Here is a 17,083-nt window from a genome sequence, read left to right as displayed (position 1 = left end):
GTCCTGCAGAGAGCTGGGACCAAAGTAACAAAGTCTACCATCAGCAAGGGCATTGAAGATGAAACGTGGCTGGGTCTTTCAGCATGAAAATGATCCCAAACACACTGCCTGGGCAACGAAGGAGTGGCTTCGTAGGAAGCATTTCAATGTCCTGGAGTGGCCTAGCCAGTCTCCAGATCTCAACCACATAGAAAATCTTTGGAGGGAGTTGAAAATCTGTGTTGCCCAGCAACAGCCCCAAAACATCACTGCTCTAGAGGAGATCTGCACGGAGGAATGGGCCAAAATACCAGCAACAGTGTGTGAAAACCTTACAGAAAATGTTTGACCTCTGTTATTGCCAACAAAGGGTATATAACAAAGTATTGAGATAAACTTTTGTTATTGACCAAATACTTATTTTCCACCATAATTTGCAAATAAATTCATAAAAAAATCCTACAATGTGATTTTCTGGATTTTTTTCCCCTCCTTTTGTCTGTCATAGTTGAAGTGTACCTATGATGAAAATTACCTGCCTCTCTCATCTTTTTAAGTGGGAGAACTTGCACAATTGGTGGCTGACTAAATACTGTTTTGCCCCACTATGCATTGTGTTGTTTAAGTGTTCCCTTTATTTTTTTGAGGAGTGTACATAAAATTCAAAACAAATGGTGGTGAGGTTTTAAGATGGTAGGGCAATTTTATTATATTTTCCTGTCCTTTTCCCCTTCCATTTTGTGTCACAGTGTAAGGAATTCACACTCCAGAATAGTAGGTGGAAACACAGGGCTAGATAAGATAAATAGATTAATAGGGTGGCCGTGACCGGCCTCACAATCCAGTACAGTAGGTGGCGTGTATGCACCTTTCAGTTGCTTGCTATCAGGGTAGTATTACCGAATGGGTACGCAGGGCATGTTCCGGGGCCCCTAAATTGCATATGATAGCAAAATGTGTAGAATTGCAGGAAATTTGCTTTAAAATTGCAAAATGTTCTCAGCCTCATGACAAAATGTGTAGAATATCATGTTTTTTTTGGGGGGGGTGACAAATGCAGTCCTCCAGCCCTAATCCAACAATGCAAATTGAAAGGTGTTTATTGGGTTCGGTAAGATGGCAGAAGCAGGTCTTCTCTTTGAAACTGAAGGCGTGTTGAGTGGAGATGAGTGAGAAGGAATGGACTACTGGTAGAGTAAATGTATTATTATTCGACATTCTGGCATGTAAGGAAACGTTCCACATTTTTTGCACTGTTTAGTTTGACTGTACCAGAAGCCAGGACGCATAGGAACTGAGAAGTGGTCTTTGGTCACCACCTGCAGAACCACTCCTTTATTGGGGGTGTCTTGCTAATTGCCTATAATTTACACCTGTTGTCTATTCCATTTGCACAACAGCATGTGAAATGTATTGTCTATCAGTGTTGCTTCCTAAGTGGACAGTTTGATTTCACAGAAGTGTGATTGACTTGGAGTTACATTGGGTTGTTTAAGTGTTCCCTTTATTTTTTTGAGCAGTGTATATATTTGTTATTACACAGAGTTAATGTGATTCGTCTTTGATAGACCTAATTGCCAGATGCCAATCAGTCTTAAAGCATTCTGTTTTTTCATTGAATGCAGGCTGGGTCAAATCCTATATATCAGAGCATTGGATAAGCTTTAATAATATGGAATATTTTTTTTTACATCGGGTACAAGACAATTTTATTGTACCATGTGAAACTCCTATCATGAGTCGGCCTATATACTACTAGGCTATCTGCTGGGATTTCAGTTGGATATCCCGAGCAGGGAAGGGGATGTAGGGGCGTAAAGATACGTCTATGTAGCCTATAACGTCACACGCCGCGTTGGCTACTGGCAGTGCAGGGATAGCTTTGTGCCCCCTCTTTCCCTACTCAGTTCATACCTAAAAAGTTGTAGGAAACTGTACGAATTTCAGCGTACCTGAGGGAATTAACAAAACTGGAAAGCGACCGAATAATTAATGTATGCAAGGACAGCTGCAAGTAACCAACCAACCGAAGCAGTTACATGGTCGCGATTTCAGAAGTAGAATAGTTTGCTGAGGGTAACTTTACGGTCAGACCTCGTCCACTCGTACTGTTCTACTCGGTGTGTAAAGTTCTGAGGGACCGAAAAAGGCTGCTGAAATGGCGGAAACCAAAATAATCTACCACATAGACGAGGAGGAGACGCCGTATCTGGTGAAGATCCCTATTCCTTCGGAAGACATAACACTTTTGGATTTCAAACAAGTTTTGAACAAACCGAATTATAAATTTTTCTTCAAATCTATGGATCAGGATTTCGGGTAAGGACGGTTGTTAATGTGATGATGCTTTGAAGCTGGTTTGCTACTCCAGCTACGGGTTGTCTTAAATGGCCTAGGCTAATTGATGTTGGACAGAAGTCATTTCTGTCACGAGGCATGAATTGAATTATTCGACAAAGAAATGGCACACTGCTATTCAGATATTGCTTCCTAACGTAGGTCTGTCCCATGTCAGTTGACCAGGAACTATTGCTGGATATGTTGTTTTTACTGCGATAAACTGCTGACTTGGTGCACAAGGTCGTTTTTTAGTCTCTAATAATGCCAGGGCCAGCATCATCCTCCGGAATGTAAATGAGCATTCTGAAAAGGCACCACTGAGGAGCCGTCAACTCCACGTGAACAACTGGTGTTGGCGGATTGGAGCACCGAAATGACATATAAAACGACGTTTTTGTAAAAAACGAGGAATTTCAGCACTCAATGAACAGCCTGCATTTAGAACCCCAGTCTTCCCACACTAGTGGGGGCTCAACTCGATCTTAAATCGTGGAGTTTAGTTGGCTATGACTGAGTTGCAACAATGTTGCAAACTTTTGGCAACAATGTAACAAGTATGGCTCTCTTAGTGAGACACAAAGTAACTGATTGTAACAGCTATCCAAACAAGTTAGGATTCAGTGAGTTGGTGCACTTTAGAGAGAACCTAAAATGAAAGTATTTTATTCACACATGATGTAGCTATTCAACAGCCTCCTTCATTCACCCGTGAATCCTTATTTCTGTCCTTGAAAGTATAGTCATAGATTAATACGTAGGCCTAATTATATAGTAATAACCAATAGTTAGACTGGAGGCATATGATCAGCTAATGGAACATGGGCCTATATTTAGATATTCTACATGTGTTTTTACTGTCCCAATAATATATTTTCTTGTGAGAGGCAAATTAAACAAATGCACAACTCCCTATTCAACAGCACTGTTAAAACAGAGGATGTTCTATAGCCTATACATCTCTGGGGGTCTTCAGTGTTTCTATCCCTCTTGTGTTTGAATATGTCACAAATGGCACCCTATTCCCTATATAGTGCACTACTTTTGGCCAGTGCCCTATGGGTAGTGCAAAAAAAGTAGTGCACTATAGTGAATATGGTGCCATTTGGGAATGCAATCTCGGTGTTTGGGCTAAGTGCCAGAACTCTCCCCTCTTCACAGCAGCTGCACTTCCTCCTCACCTAAACCCCATTCCTTCTCGACCCTTAAGTAGAGTCAGGAGAAAACACTCTGCCACAGACTGTCGACTATTCTCCTTAACAAATGAGCCTTTCCTGCTCTGCCCGAGGTTAGATTTACACATTCACAGTTCCAGCCATTTAAAGCATGACCGCCATGATTTAGCAACTTCAACCGTTGAAAACACACACAGGCGCCTGAGCGATGGAGGACCTGCATCCCCACGTTCAAAATCAGGGTGCATGTTTTAGCACCCCCACTTTTTTTATCAGAAAAGTATCATGATCAATTGGGTCAAAAAAATTAAGGGAACACTAAAATAACACATCCTAGATCTGAATAAATTAAATATTCTTATTAAATACTTTTTTCTTTACATAGTTGAATGTGCTGACAACAAAATGATCAATGGAAATCAAATTTATCAACCCATGGAGGTCTGGATTTGGAGTCACACTCAAAATTAAAGTGGAAAACCACACTACAGGCTGATCCAACTTTGATGTAATGTCCTTAAAACAAGTCAAAATTAGGCTCAGTAGTGTGTGTGGCCTCCACGTGCCTGTATGACCTCCCTACAACGCCTGGTCATGCTCCTGATGAGGTGGCGGAAGGTCTCCTGAGGGATCTCCTCCCAGACCTGGACTAAAGCATCCGCCAACTCCTGGACAGTCTGTGGTGCAATGTGGCGTTGGTGGATGGAGCGAGACATGATGTCCCAGATGTGCTCAATTGGATTCGGGTCTGGGGAACGGGTGGGCCAGTCCATAGCATCAATGCCTTCCTCTTGCAGGAACTGCTGACATACTCCAGCCACATGAGGTCGAGCATTGTCTTGCATTAGGAGGAACCCAGGGCCAACCGCACCAGCATATGGTCTCACAAGGGGTCTGAGGATCTCATCTCGGTACCTAATGGCAGTCAGGCTACCTCTGGCGAGCACATGGAGGGCTGTGCGGCCCCCAAAGAAATGCCACCCCACACCATGACTGACCCACCGCCAAACCGGTCATGCTGGAGGATGTTGCAGGCAGCAGAACGTTCTCCACGGCGTCTCCAGACTCTGTCACGTGCTCAGTATGAACCTGCTTTCATCTGTGAAGAACACAGGGCGCCAGTGGCGAATTTGCCAATCTTGGTGTTCTCTGGCAAATGCCAAACGCCCTGCACGGTGTTGGGCTGTAAGCACAACCCCCACCTGTGGACTCCGGGCCCTCATACCACCCTCATGGAGTCTGTTTCTGACCGTTTGAGCAGGCACATGCACATTTGTGGCCTGCTGGAGGTCATTTTGCAGGGCTCTGGCAGTGCTCCTCCTGCTCCTCCTTGCACAAAGTCGGAGGTAGCGGTCCTGCTGCTGGGTTGTTGCCCTCCTACGGCCTCCTCCACGGCTCCTGATGTACTGGCCTGTCTCCTGGTAGCGCCTCCATGCTCTGGACACTACGCTGACAGACACAGCAAACCTTCTTGCCACAGCTCGCATCCATCCTGGATGAGCTGCACTACCTGAGCCACTTGTGTTGGTTGTAGACTACGTCTCATGCTACCACTAGAGTGAAAGCATTCAAAAGTGACCAAAACATCAGCCAGGAAGCATAGGAACTGAGAAGTGGCCTGGTCACCACCTGCAGAACCATTCCTTTATTGGGGGTATCTTGGTAAATGCCTATAATTTCCACCTGTTGTCTATTCCATTTGCACAACAGCATGTGAAATTTATTGTCAATCAGTGTTGCTTCCTAAGTGGACAGTTTGATTTCACAGAAGTGTGATTGACTCTGAGTTACATTGTGTTGTTTAAGTGTTCCCTTTATTTTTTTGAGCTATGTATGTATGTATGTATGTATGTATGTATGTATGTATGTATGTATGTATGTATGTATGTATGCTTCAAGATGAATGGTTTTTGCCCACTGGAATAAGTTTTCCTTCCATCCACAGTGACACTTTTGGTTCAGTGCAGTTAGAAAGCACTAGTTGCACCAAAAGAAAATGATATGTATTTTGTTGTCCTGTTATTTGTATCATTGTTTCATGTCCACTCAGGGTGTTACATATCATTTGAGCTGAATGCACCAGGGGCACATTTTATCACTTTTTTAAAAAACTTTTCCTGTAAGAACCATGATGAACACAGGCATGTGACTGTCTAATATAACGTGATTGAATCTGTGAGAAAAAAATTCCCCAAGCTGTTTACAGGCATTTTAAAAGCTGCAAAATGTATCTCTTTTGGGAAACCTAACCAAATTCACAGAACGGCTCTATAACTCGCATTTCAATGTGTACTATTTCTATACATCTCCTTTTTGTGTCTTACTTTTGGTTTTGCACACCAGGTGAAAATACAATATTTTTGGTTATGGAAAATATATTTCACAGCGGTTTAGATGGAACAATGATTCTCTACAGTATACTTGCTTGTTTTGTCACAAACAAAAGTAGGTGAACTATTAGAATTTTAGCAATTAGGAAATGTCAGTGACATCTGCATAGTGCACCTTTAAAGCCATTATGTATTTTTGCTGTCTATTTTCCCAACGTCAATTAGTTAAATCACATTGTTCAATGTTTTCATTCCGTTACAAAAGTAAGTCCTAGCTGAGCCCCGTATGCAACTTGTGGCCACTTTGCGCTTACAATGTAGCCAAACTGTGTCTGTGCAATATGTTAAAAGCACAGGATATGTGTACCTTGATTAAACGGCTCTGCTAAGTAATATTGACCAAATACGCATATTTTCTACCCTAGTTGCATAAAATATTTATGCTGTTGAGACAGTTTTTATACATTTTCTTGGCGACACTATGACAGCGTTTCGAACAAAAAAGAAGTCCATGTCGAAGGTAGGAAGTACACTTTTTTTGTTTTTTGTTGCCAGACATGAAAAACGTTCAAATACTGAATTGGAACGGCTGTCGCCGTTCCAATTCATCCCAAAGGTGTTTGTGGTTGAGGTCAGGGCTCTGTGCAGGCCATATGAGTTTTTCCACACCAATCATGACAAGCCATTTCTGAATGGACCTCGCTTTGTGCACGGGGGTTTTGTCATGCTGAAACTGGAAAGGGCCTTCCCCAAACTGTTGCCACAAAGTTGGAAGCACAGAATCGTCTAGAATGTAATTGTATGCCGTAGTGTTAAGATTTCAGCATGTTCCCGATATGCAATTTCTCTCCTGTTCTATTGGTTTTCATATCAACTTTCTTCCGTTGTCCAGAAGCCAAAGGCACAATCCTAGTCATATTATCAACCCATTCTAGTTGTTGCATCTTTAAATTCCCACTAAGTTTCTCACAGAGATTTTTCATTTTTATCCCATATGGAACCACTCATCAAGTTTATGGTTTTCTGCAAATTGCTTTAAAATGCTTCATTACAGGATTGCATGTTCTGTTAAGAAATTACCATAATCTATATGTGATTTTTGTCATGCTGTACACCGTGAGTGGATGCCCTAATGGGTTACGCACCCAATGCATATGGGTCTGTTAAATTTGTCCGGTGCCACATTTTCCTAAAGGAAACCCTGCTACACACACACACACACACACAACATAGAAAAGCTATTTTCTACCTCAGACAAATCTTATTATGCCATTAGTTTGAGTGCTGGCCTCCCTGGTAAGTTAAATTCCCTCCCATCTACAACAGGCTAATTATCTCCTGGATAATACAGCGAGCTATACAGACTGTACTTTTAACTTATGGACTGCTGACATTCATTAGGCTATGAGAAAAATGGATGGGAAGACCATAATGGAGAGAATGTTGGCTTTCAATATGTCTGCTCTACAACGTCCTGTAGCTAGCTGCCTGTTACCATGTACAACTACACAACTTTCTCTAGTCTCTAAGGCTGCGTTTACACAGGTGTCCCTATTCTGATCGTATCCCCAATTTTGTTTTTTGAACAATCAGGTCTTTTACAAACAATTAGGCTGCCTATGTAAATGCAGCCTAAGAAAATAGTCGTTGCTCACCACCATATTAGTGGTTCCTCCTTTAAAAGTTGCGAGCTTACGCCCCCGGACTTAGAGGTACCCAGCGTCACAGCGTCATTGCTTCAGACCACCACAAGGGGGTATGAGCGCACTCATTATGCATTTGGGTCCCAAGGTTTTTATATGACCAATCATATCGAGTGGTTCCAATGACGAATTTAACGAACCCGCTTTTCTTTTCTTTTTGCCTTAATCACTGATCTGGCTTTCAAGTCTATGAAAATGCCCGTTTTTGTTACAAATTTAACTAAAACAATGCACATTCACTAATATTGACTCACTTCTTGTAGTAGGCATTAAGCTATAGAAAATTAACACAGGTCTCAACAATCTGTTCGTCTCTAACTGTTTGAAGCATCTTAGGCTGTCCACTTTGTTCAGATTTTGAAATCAAGTGGCCCAGCTTATTTCTCAGAAAGAGAACGAGTTTCCATTTCCATATCATTTCTATGCTTATTACACATTTCTAAAAGACTAGACAACTAGCATAAGTCTTTGGCTAAAATACTGCTAGCAGTACCCCAATGCCGTGCGCGACAAATTGAGCATTAATTTTCCAGATTCAATATTCATTTATACTCTCGTTTTAGTTGTCTGCTCTGCACGCAATTTGAGTAGTTGAGACGTAAACTTTTTTAACAAAACCCTTTTTATTACAGTAAAATGTCTCAATGTGTTTGTCCATATGACCTGTTGGACTGAACATCAAATGCAAATAGTGAGTTGAAACTGTTTGTCAGAGAGGAAATTGTAATCTCTCAATTTTGTTGGCGTGAGAGGCAGGGGGAGGGGCTTGATGTGTGTAAACCATAGAGGAAAATACGAAGCGAGAGGTTCCACTCAAGCTAAAATCTGTCCAATGTGTTTCTGAGCTTATTTTGGACCTAATCTTGTCTTCCGCCTTCCCGCCTTTGGGACAACAACTTCCTTTGTTAGGGCGGAGATGTGCATCTCTTCTTTATACAGTATATAGATCTCTGGTGTAAATGTGGAGGTGCACACAGCACAGAAGGAGCGAAAGATGTGAGACTAAAAATACAACACGAGAACAAGTGGCTGTAAATACTCATAAAAATAATAAAACCATGAGTATTTTGGAATATTGCGCAAAAACATGAATTCAAATAAATTAGATATCGCCCAGCCCTACTTAATTCCCTTCAAAAATTTGTTAAAGCCATTCAGTAAAGTTGCAGAACATTATGCATGGTATTTTTCTTTACCTCAATATAATTTAGACACCTGTGAAACTGACCATGCAGTTGGATTTGAGAGTGAGACAACAGAAGATCTTGACCAGAGTGAGGCGTTTTATTTGCAAGTGAAGATAATAGCCCGTAACTGTACAATATATATACTAACACACTCTAGAGCAAGGGTTTTGAAACGTTCTTGGCCAGGGACCCTCTCCCATGATATGTTACCAAAAAACAAACAAATGTGTCTTATATTCAGGCAGAGCCGCCGGAAAACATGTGGCAAGACGACGACAGCATTTGCCCCAGTAGGCCTGCTTTTCAATCTGCACACCACTTTTAAAGCAGTAGCACCAACCTGGCCAGATAGCCTACTTGTCAGCGCATTTTTGTATTCCAGTTCAAAATGTACCTGCACTGTCGTCACAGACTACCATTAAAAACCATTGAAGACTACATGTAGACAAGCATGCTATTTATGCAATATGATTGGCCATTCATTCAAGCACCAATATGCTCCAGCAAATCACAACTTCTCGAGCAGAGCTACGTTCACACAGCATTGTAGTAATTTCAAGCTGTCCTGAGCAAAAATAAGTCCATCAATCTACTTGCTGAGGTTATTTATTTTAGGGAAAGTGATTTTACGAAAGTTAACTTACAATAGTGAACATTCTATCAATATGCTGGTGACTTGAGTCTGCAAAAAGAAACCTACAAAAACACATTAGCATTTGTCTTGGTTAGCCTGCTGTAGCCAGGTAGATGTCATTTTGAACGCAATTGTCTTAAAGGGGCAGTGTGATATTTTGAGATGTAATTTAAAAAAAATCTCAATGACATACTTTAGAAACAAAAATAAATTAAATGAATACAATGCAATTCTAAAGAGTAGAGTAAAGACTTACATTGCTAAATTATATTAAATAGCCTTTTAATGTTAACAAATATAATAACAAAATATTGCCTATTAATAGCTGCATATAGAGAGGAAGCAGGTAACCTATATGCTCTGCATGACCCCAATGCATTTAAAAACTACAATGTCCAGTCCAGTGAGGGGGGAAAAGTTGCATTAGACCCTGTTAAAGCTTAAGAGTAGGACTGAGTTTTACCTGACCAGGTCATGATTTTCAGGAAAAACTCCAGGCCCCAGAAGATGCGTATGAATTTTGACACACCACTTTGGAACCTGTGGTGCCTTCTCTGTCATCATTTGAATGATAATGGCTAGTAGAAGTAATCAGCATTTCAAATTTAATAGATTTGGTAGAATATTTAATTACTGTGCACTTCCCACATTTCATTGTAAGAGGAAGTATAAACTAACAGTCCATTAGTTAGAAAAGTATCTTGGCGGCGTAGGGAATTTTGCTATTTTATGCAATTCAACACTTTCATTGAGCTGAAAGAACATTTTGCCATTTTGAAGAATTGCTGGAAATGTTCAATGTATTTTGCCATGGCTAATGCTGTGTTCCTCTGTTCATAACATGGCATGTGCTCTGAACCCATGCTGGCCCTAAGACCGCACTCAACGAGCTGTATAATAATGATAAATAATTTATGATAATGGCGCCGAAAGAGATGGCTGCTGTTTTACGACCCAATAACGAATTGTGCTATTTTGTATGTCTTTTATTTTGCGTTATTTAACTTGTAGATGTTTCTTCCACTCTGTCTTATGACCGAAAAGAGTTTCTTGATATCAGGGCAGTGATTACTCACCCTGTACTGGAGGAATTCTTCAACAAGTCGGATGGGAAGGATTTACTCCAGACACCCGACAAGGCCCTCATCCCAGTCATTCACAGGAGCAAAAGACAGAGGTATCGTGGACACAGGTCCGGGTGCCTTGTAAGGATCTGTCGCCGAGAGGGTAATCTACCTTTACCACCGATCCTATTAGTCCATTTACAATCAATCGATAATCAAATAGACGAACTACAAGCACGTATATCCTACCAACGGGACATTAACTGTAATATCTTAAGATTCACCGAGTCGGCAGAACGACGACATGAGCTGGTGGGTTTTAAGCTTTTTCATCAGGATAGAACAGCGGCCTCTGTTAAGACCAGGGGCGATGGCCTATGCATATTTGTACTCAATGAGCTGTATACGGCCATAAGCAAACAGGAAAATGCTCGTCCAGGTGGTGCTCCTAGTGGCCGGGGACTTGAATGCAGGGAAACTCAAATCAGTTTTACCTAATTTCTATCAGCATGTTAATTGTACAACCAGAGGGGGAAAAAATCTCTAGACCACCTTTACTCCACACACACAGACGCGTACAAAGCTCTCCCCGTCCTCCATTTGGCAAATCTGACCTTAATTCTATCCTCCTGATTCCTGCTTACAAGCACAAACTAAAGCATGAAGCACCAGTGACTCGGTCAATAAGAAAGTGGTCATATGAAGCAGATGCTAAACTACAGGACTGTTATGCTAGCACAGACTGGAATACGTTCCGGGATTATTCCAATGGCATTGAGGAGTACACCACATCAGTCACTGGCTTCATCAATAAGTGCATTCGAGGACGTCGTCCCCACGGTCACTGTACATGCATGCCCCAACCAGAAGCCATGGATTACAAGCAACATCCACACTGAGCTAAAGGGTAGCACTCCCGCTTTCGAGTTGTGGGACTCACTCAATCACATTTATTTATAAAGCCCTTCTTACATCAGCTGATCACAAAAGTGACAAAGTGCATCACAAAGCGCTTTACAGAAACCAGCCTAAAACCCCAAACACCAAGCAATGCTGATGTAGAAGGACGGTGGCTAGGAAAAACTCCCTAGGAAGGCAGGAATCTAGGTAGGAACCTAGCGAGGAACCAGGCTCTGAGGGGTGGCCAGTCCTCTTCTGGCTGTGCCGGGTGGAGATTTAACATCTTGGCCATGTACTGTTAGAAATGTTCATAGATGAAAAGCAGGGTCAAATAATAATCATTTGTTGTAGAGGATGCAACAGGTCAGCACCTCAGGAGTAAATGTCAGTTGGCTTTTCATAACCGATCATTCAGCGTTAGAGACAGCAGGTGCGGTAGAGGGAGAGAGTCGAAAACAGCAGGTCTGGGGCAGGTAGCATGTCCGGTGAACAGGTCAGGGTTCCATAGCTGCAGGCAGAACAGTTGAAACTGGAGCAGCAGCACGACTAAGTGGACTGGGGACAGCAAGAAGTCATCAGGCCAGGTACTCCTGAGGCATGGTCCTAGGGCTCAGGTCCTCCGAGTGAGGGAGAGAATTAGAGAGAGCGTACTTAAATTCACACAGGACACCAGATAAGACAGGAGAAATACTCCAGATATAACACACTGACCCTAGCCCCCCGACACACAAACTATTGCAGCATAGATACTGGAGCCTGAGACAGGAGGGGTCGGGAGACACTGTGGCCCCGTCCGATGATACCCCCGGACAGGGCCAACCAGGCAGGACCAACCAGGCACCCACTTTGCCAAAGCACAGCCCCCACACCACTAAAGGGATATCTTCAACCATCAACTTACTACCCTGAGACAAGGTCAAGTATAGCCCACAAAGATCTCCCCCACGGCACAAACCCGAGGGGGGCACCAACCCAGACAGAAAGATCACGTCAGTGACTCAACCTACTCAAGTGACACACCCTTCCTAGGGACGGCAAAGAAGAGCACCAGTAAGCCAGTGACTCAGCCCCTATAATAGAGTTAGAGGCAGAGAATCCCGGTGGAGAGGGGGAACTGGCTAGGCAGAGACCGCAAGGGCGGTTCGTCGCTCCATTGCCTTTCCGTTCACCTTCACACCACTGGGCCAGACTACACTCAATCATAAGACCTACTGAAGAGATGAGTCTTCAATAAAGACTTGAAGGTTGAGACTGAAGCTGCGTCTCACCTGGATAGGCAGACCAATCCATTAAAATGGAGCTCTATTAGAGGTCAACCAATTAATCGGTATGGCCGATTTAATTAGGACCGATTTCAAGTTTTCATAACAATCGGTAAACAGATTTTGGACACCGATTATGGCCGATTACATTGCATTCCACTAGGCTACTGCGTGGAAGGCTGACCACCCGTTACGCGAGAGCAGCAAGGAGCCAAGGTTCATTGCATATATGCAACAGTTTGGGCCGCCTGGCTCGTTGCGAACTATTTGCCAGAATTTTACATAATTATAACATTGAAGGTTGTGCAATGTAACAGAGTATTTAAATTTAGGGTTGCCGCCCGTTTTGATAACATACGGAACAGTTCCATATTTCATTTTGTTTTCGAAATTAGTTTCCGGATTAGACCATTTTAATGTCAAAGGCTCGTATTTCTGTGATAATTATATTATAATTAAGTCTATGATTTGATAGAGCAGTCTGACTGAGCGGTGGTAGGCAGCAGTAGGCTCGTAAGCATTAATTCAAACTTTACTGCGTTTGCCAGCAGCTCTTAGCAATGCTTGATCACAGCCTATCAACTCCTGAGATTAGGCTGGCAATACTAAAGTGCCTATTAGAACATCCAATAGTCAAAGGTATTTGAAATACAAATGGTATAGAGAGAAATAGTCGACGCATCATAATTCCTATAATAACTGCAACCTAATATTTCTTTACTGGGAATATTGAAGAACTGGGAATATTGAACCACCAGCTTTCATATGTTCTCATGTTCTGAGCAAGGAACTTATTAAACGTTAGCTTTTTTTACATGGCACATATTGCACTTTTACTTTATTATCCAACACTGTTTTTGCATTATTTAAACCAAAATATTTATTTGAGACTAAATTAATTTAATCTATTATATACAGTCAGCCACCAATTGTGCAAGTTCTCCCACTTAAAAATATGAGGCCTGTAATTTTCATCATAGGTATACTTCAACTATGACAGACAAAATGAGAAAAAAATCCAGAAAATCACATTGTAGGATCTTTAATGAAGTTATTTGCAAATTATGGTGGAAAATAAGTATTTGGTCAATACCCTTTGTTGGCAATGACAAGATTTTGTATAAGCATCCATATTAGTGTCCTGCTCCTTTAAAGCGACAGCTCTAGTTTTTAGCACGATGCGGATGTTGCTTGTAAATCCATGGCTTCTGGTTGGGATATGTACGTACGGTCACTGTGGTGATGAGGTCATCGATGCACTTATTGATTAAGCCAGTGACTGAGGTGGTATACTCAATTCCATTGGATGAATCCAGGAACATATTCTTGTGCTATCAAAACAGTCCTGTAGTATCCGTGTCATCTGACCACTTCCTTATTGAGTGGGTCACTGGTGCTTCCTGCTTCAGTTTTTGCTTGTAAGCAGGAATCGGGAGGATAGAATTCTGGTCAGATTTCCAAATGGAGGGCAAGGTAGAGCTTTTTGTGTCTCTGTGTGGAGTAAAGGTGATCTAGAGGTGTTTTCCCCTCTATATGCACATGTGACATACTGGTTGAAATGAGGTAAAACAAATTTAAGTTTGCCTGCATTAAAGTCCCCGGCCACTAGGAGCAGCGCTTTTGGATGAGCATTTATTTGTTTGCTTATGACCTTTATACAGTTTGTTGAGTGCGGTCTAACGGCCAGCATTGGTTCAGAGCACATGCCCATTGATTGCGTTATGAACAGAGGAACACTGCATTAGCCATGACAAAATTACATAGAATTGCTTGAAATTAGTTCGATATTCTAAAATATTTCACACAAAAATAAGACTCCAAAATATTTTCCAGGAGGAGAAAATAATAATTTTCAGACTGAAAAAATAAAGTTATATTGGAATTGTGCCTGCTGTTCACACGCATATCTGCCCTCTCATTGGCTAGAATGGTCCCACCTGATTTCTCTTCCTCCCACTGCCTTCCATATTTTGAGGACATGTATTTTCATTGTAAGAGCAGTCACTCGACTATCTTGTTAGTATAATAGATCATCGTTGGTTTCATCAAAAAAAAAAGGATTATCTTCAACCGAGACTCGAACAGATCAAATCAAAGTTTTTGTCATGTGCGCCGAATTCAACAGGTGTTCACTTTACAGTGAAATGCTTACTTACAGGCTTTAACCAATAGTGCAAAAAAGATACCCCCTTCAATCAACGGGGAAATACAAGGTAATAATTTACATGTTTACAGCTTTGCCTTAACATTTTGATCAGTAAATACACAAACATAAAGAGTTATAACAATGGGAAGCACAGCAAAAGCTTTCCGTGACGCACCAATTACCAACTCATACTCCTAATACATGTTCCTTCCTTTTACAGGTGATCAGCAACAATCGAGGACATCTCTAACCCACATTGTTATTAATAAATGCATGTGCTTATCATAAACTGTAAATCCTCTTCAGTGTCTGGTTATTCATAATATCTTTAGCTCAAGTGATGGAGGACATGGGACGATAATCACAAGGCCATACACAGAAAAATGCCTTCCCTCACACAGTGACAGGCATGGACAGGCACCCGGGCATTCCAACAAAGGAGAGATGGGTGGATAAACCCATACAGACCAAATAATACGCACCCACAGACAGCAGGGAAAGGAATATGTAATGAAGCACCAGAAGAGGGAGAATGAGTGTTTGTGTCTAGAGATGCTGTTGTACGATAGTGGCATTTAGGTCTGGTTTCACAAACCAAGTGTGTAAGGTAATAACTATGAAACTAAAAGTACCTATTTGAAATAATAAGGAAAGTAGGCTCCATATTTCATCAAATGTTTGCATCATAGACTTAGCAATATACAAATCATCCATTTTTGTTTTTGAGATAATGTTGTAGGTCTGAGTGAGTGAGCGTATGACATCCACTCTGCCTGAAGCATGGGCAAATGAACAATGGCATATTTGAGATCTCTTGCTCTCTGTCTGTGTGGTATGACTGTAGTGTGTGTGTATCACTCATCTCTCGATCTGTGTTATGTCCTTAGTGTGGTGAAGGAAGAGATTTCGGATGATGCTGCCAAACTACCTTGTTTCAATGGGAGAGTTGTGTCATGGGTAAGATGCTGTCTACTGATTGTGTTGCATGGCACTTTGTCCACCCGGTTAGCAGTAACCTCAATACTTCTCACTTGTGTCAATGATTACAGACAACGCTCAATACAGAATTGAGTTCTTTATCAAGAATAATAACTTGGATCTTGTTTTCACTGTGGTCCTGCTGTTTGTTTTGACAGCATGCTAGTTTGGTGGTAGGTGAGCAAGCATGACGTTTGCTTGTGTGAATAGGTCAGTTTTTTTACTTTGTTTCTGTTGCCCCCCCTCCTTCTCTAGCTGGTATCCTCAGACAGTCCCCTTGCGGAGCCCCCTCGTCCCCCGGTGGAGGTCTGTACGGAGTCCTCTCCCCCCCCTTCCCCCCTGCCTCCCATACCGGTGGAGAGGACAGGGGGCATCGGAGACTCCAGACCCCCGTCATTCCAGTAGGTTGAAGCCCTACAGCATAGCCTGATCCACACACACACACACACACACACACATACACACACACGGCTGGGAGTTAAGTAAATGCAATAAAAAGTGGAAGCTCCAGTGAATGATCTAATGATTGAATGGAATGGTACAGTGGATTGGGATTGTGAGAAGAACATTTCAGAGGGAGAACAGGAAAAATGCTGACTACTTTCATCAGGATGCCTTTACGATATGTCAAAAGAGGAGTTGTTTTTCCATTAATGACAATGGCATTCTAAAACATCCTTCACATTCTCATCCCCCTTGTTCTCCCCCCTCATTCTTCCTCCAGTCCCAATGTGGCGGGTAGTGTTGAGAACCTGGATGAGTGTACTGAGACAGAGTCAGTGGTGTCATTCAGAAGGGAGAAGCCCAGACGGAGGGAAAGCATGGAGCAGCATGGTCAGTAACTGTTTGAGTGGTCCAGTTGGTATGAAAATTGCGCGAAACGCCAAGGTCGTGGGTTCAATTCCTGCAGGCATTACATACATTTTTAGGATGTGTATGTGACTAAGTCTCTCTGGATAAGAGCATCTGCTAAATGACTAAAGTGTAATTGTACGGCCTCCCGCGTGGCGCAGTAGTCTAAGGCACTGCATCGCTGTGCCACTAAGAGATCCTTGTTCGTGTCCAGGCCCTGTTGCCAGCTGCAACCTGGAGACCCATGGGGCGGTGCACAATTAGCCCAACATTGTCTGGGTTAGGGGAGGGTATGGCCGGCAGGGATGTTTTTGTCCCATCGGGCATTAGCGACTTCGGTGGCAACCCGGGCGCAATGCGCGCTGACACGGTCGCCAGGTGTACGGTGTTTCCTCCGACACACTGGTGTGGCTGGCTTCCGGGTTGTGTCAAGAAGCAGTGCAGCTTGGCTGAGCTGTGTTTCGGAGGACGCACGGCTATTGATCTTCACTTCTCCCGGGTCCGTACGGGAGTTGCAGCGATGGCACAAGACTGTA

At 42.5% G+C, this 17,083-nt stretch overlaps 1 protein-coding gene across 2 annotated transcripts in view; it reads left to right on the top strand.

Moving 5' to 3' along the window:
• Positions 1 to 1,839: 1,839 nt before the first annotated feature.
• The window catches only part of LOC135514679 (segment polarity protein dishevelled homolog DVL-2-like), a 30,723-nt gene continuing 15,479 nt past the window's right edge, over positions 1,840 to 17,083 (top strand). For both annotated transcript variants that reach the window (XM_064938186.1, XM_064938184.1), the window contains exons 1-4: positions 1,840 to 2,298; positions 15,605 to 15,674; positions 15,951 to 16,096; positions 16,420 to 16,529. In XM_064938186.1, coding sequence (XP_064794258.1) covers positions 2,138 to 2,298; positions 15,605 to 15,674; positions 15,951 to 16,096; positions 16,420 to 16,529 — 487 coding nt within the window. In that variant the 5' untranslated portion in view covers positions 1,840 to 2,137. The remainder of the gene's footprint in view (positions 2,299 to 15,604; positions 15,675 to 15,950; positions 16,097 to 16,419; positions 16,530 to 17,083) is intronic.

This window comes from Oncorhynchus masou, chromosome 26 (genome assembly GCF_036934945.1).
Source record: "Oncorhynchus masou masou isolate Uvic2021 chromosome 26, UVic_Omas_1.1, whole genome shotgun sequence".
Lineage (NCBI taxonomy): Eukaryota > Metazoa > Chordata > Actinopteri > Salmoniformes > Salmonidae > Oncorhynchus > Oncorhynchus masou.
This window is presented reverse-complemented; position numbering and strand designations above follow the sequence as displayed.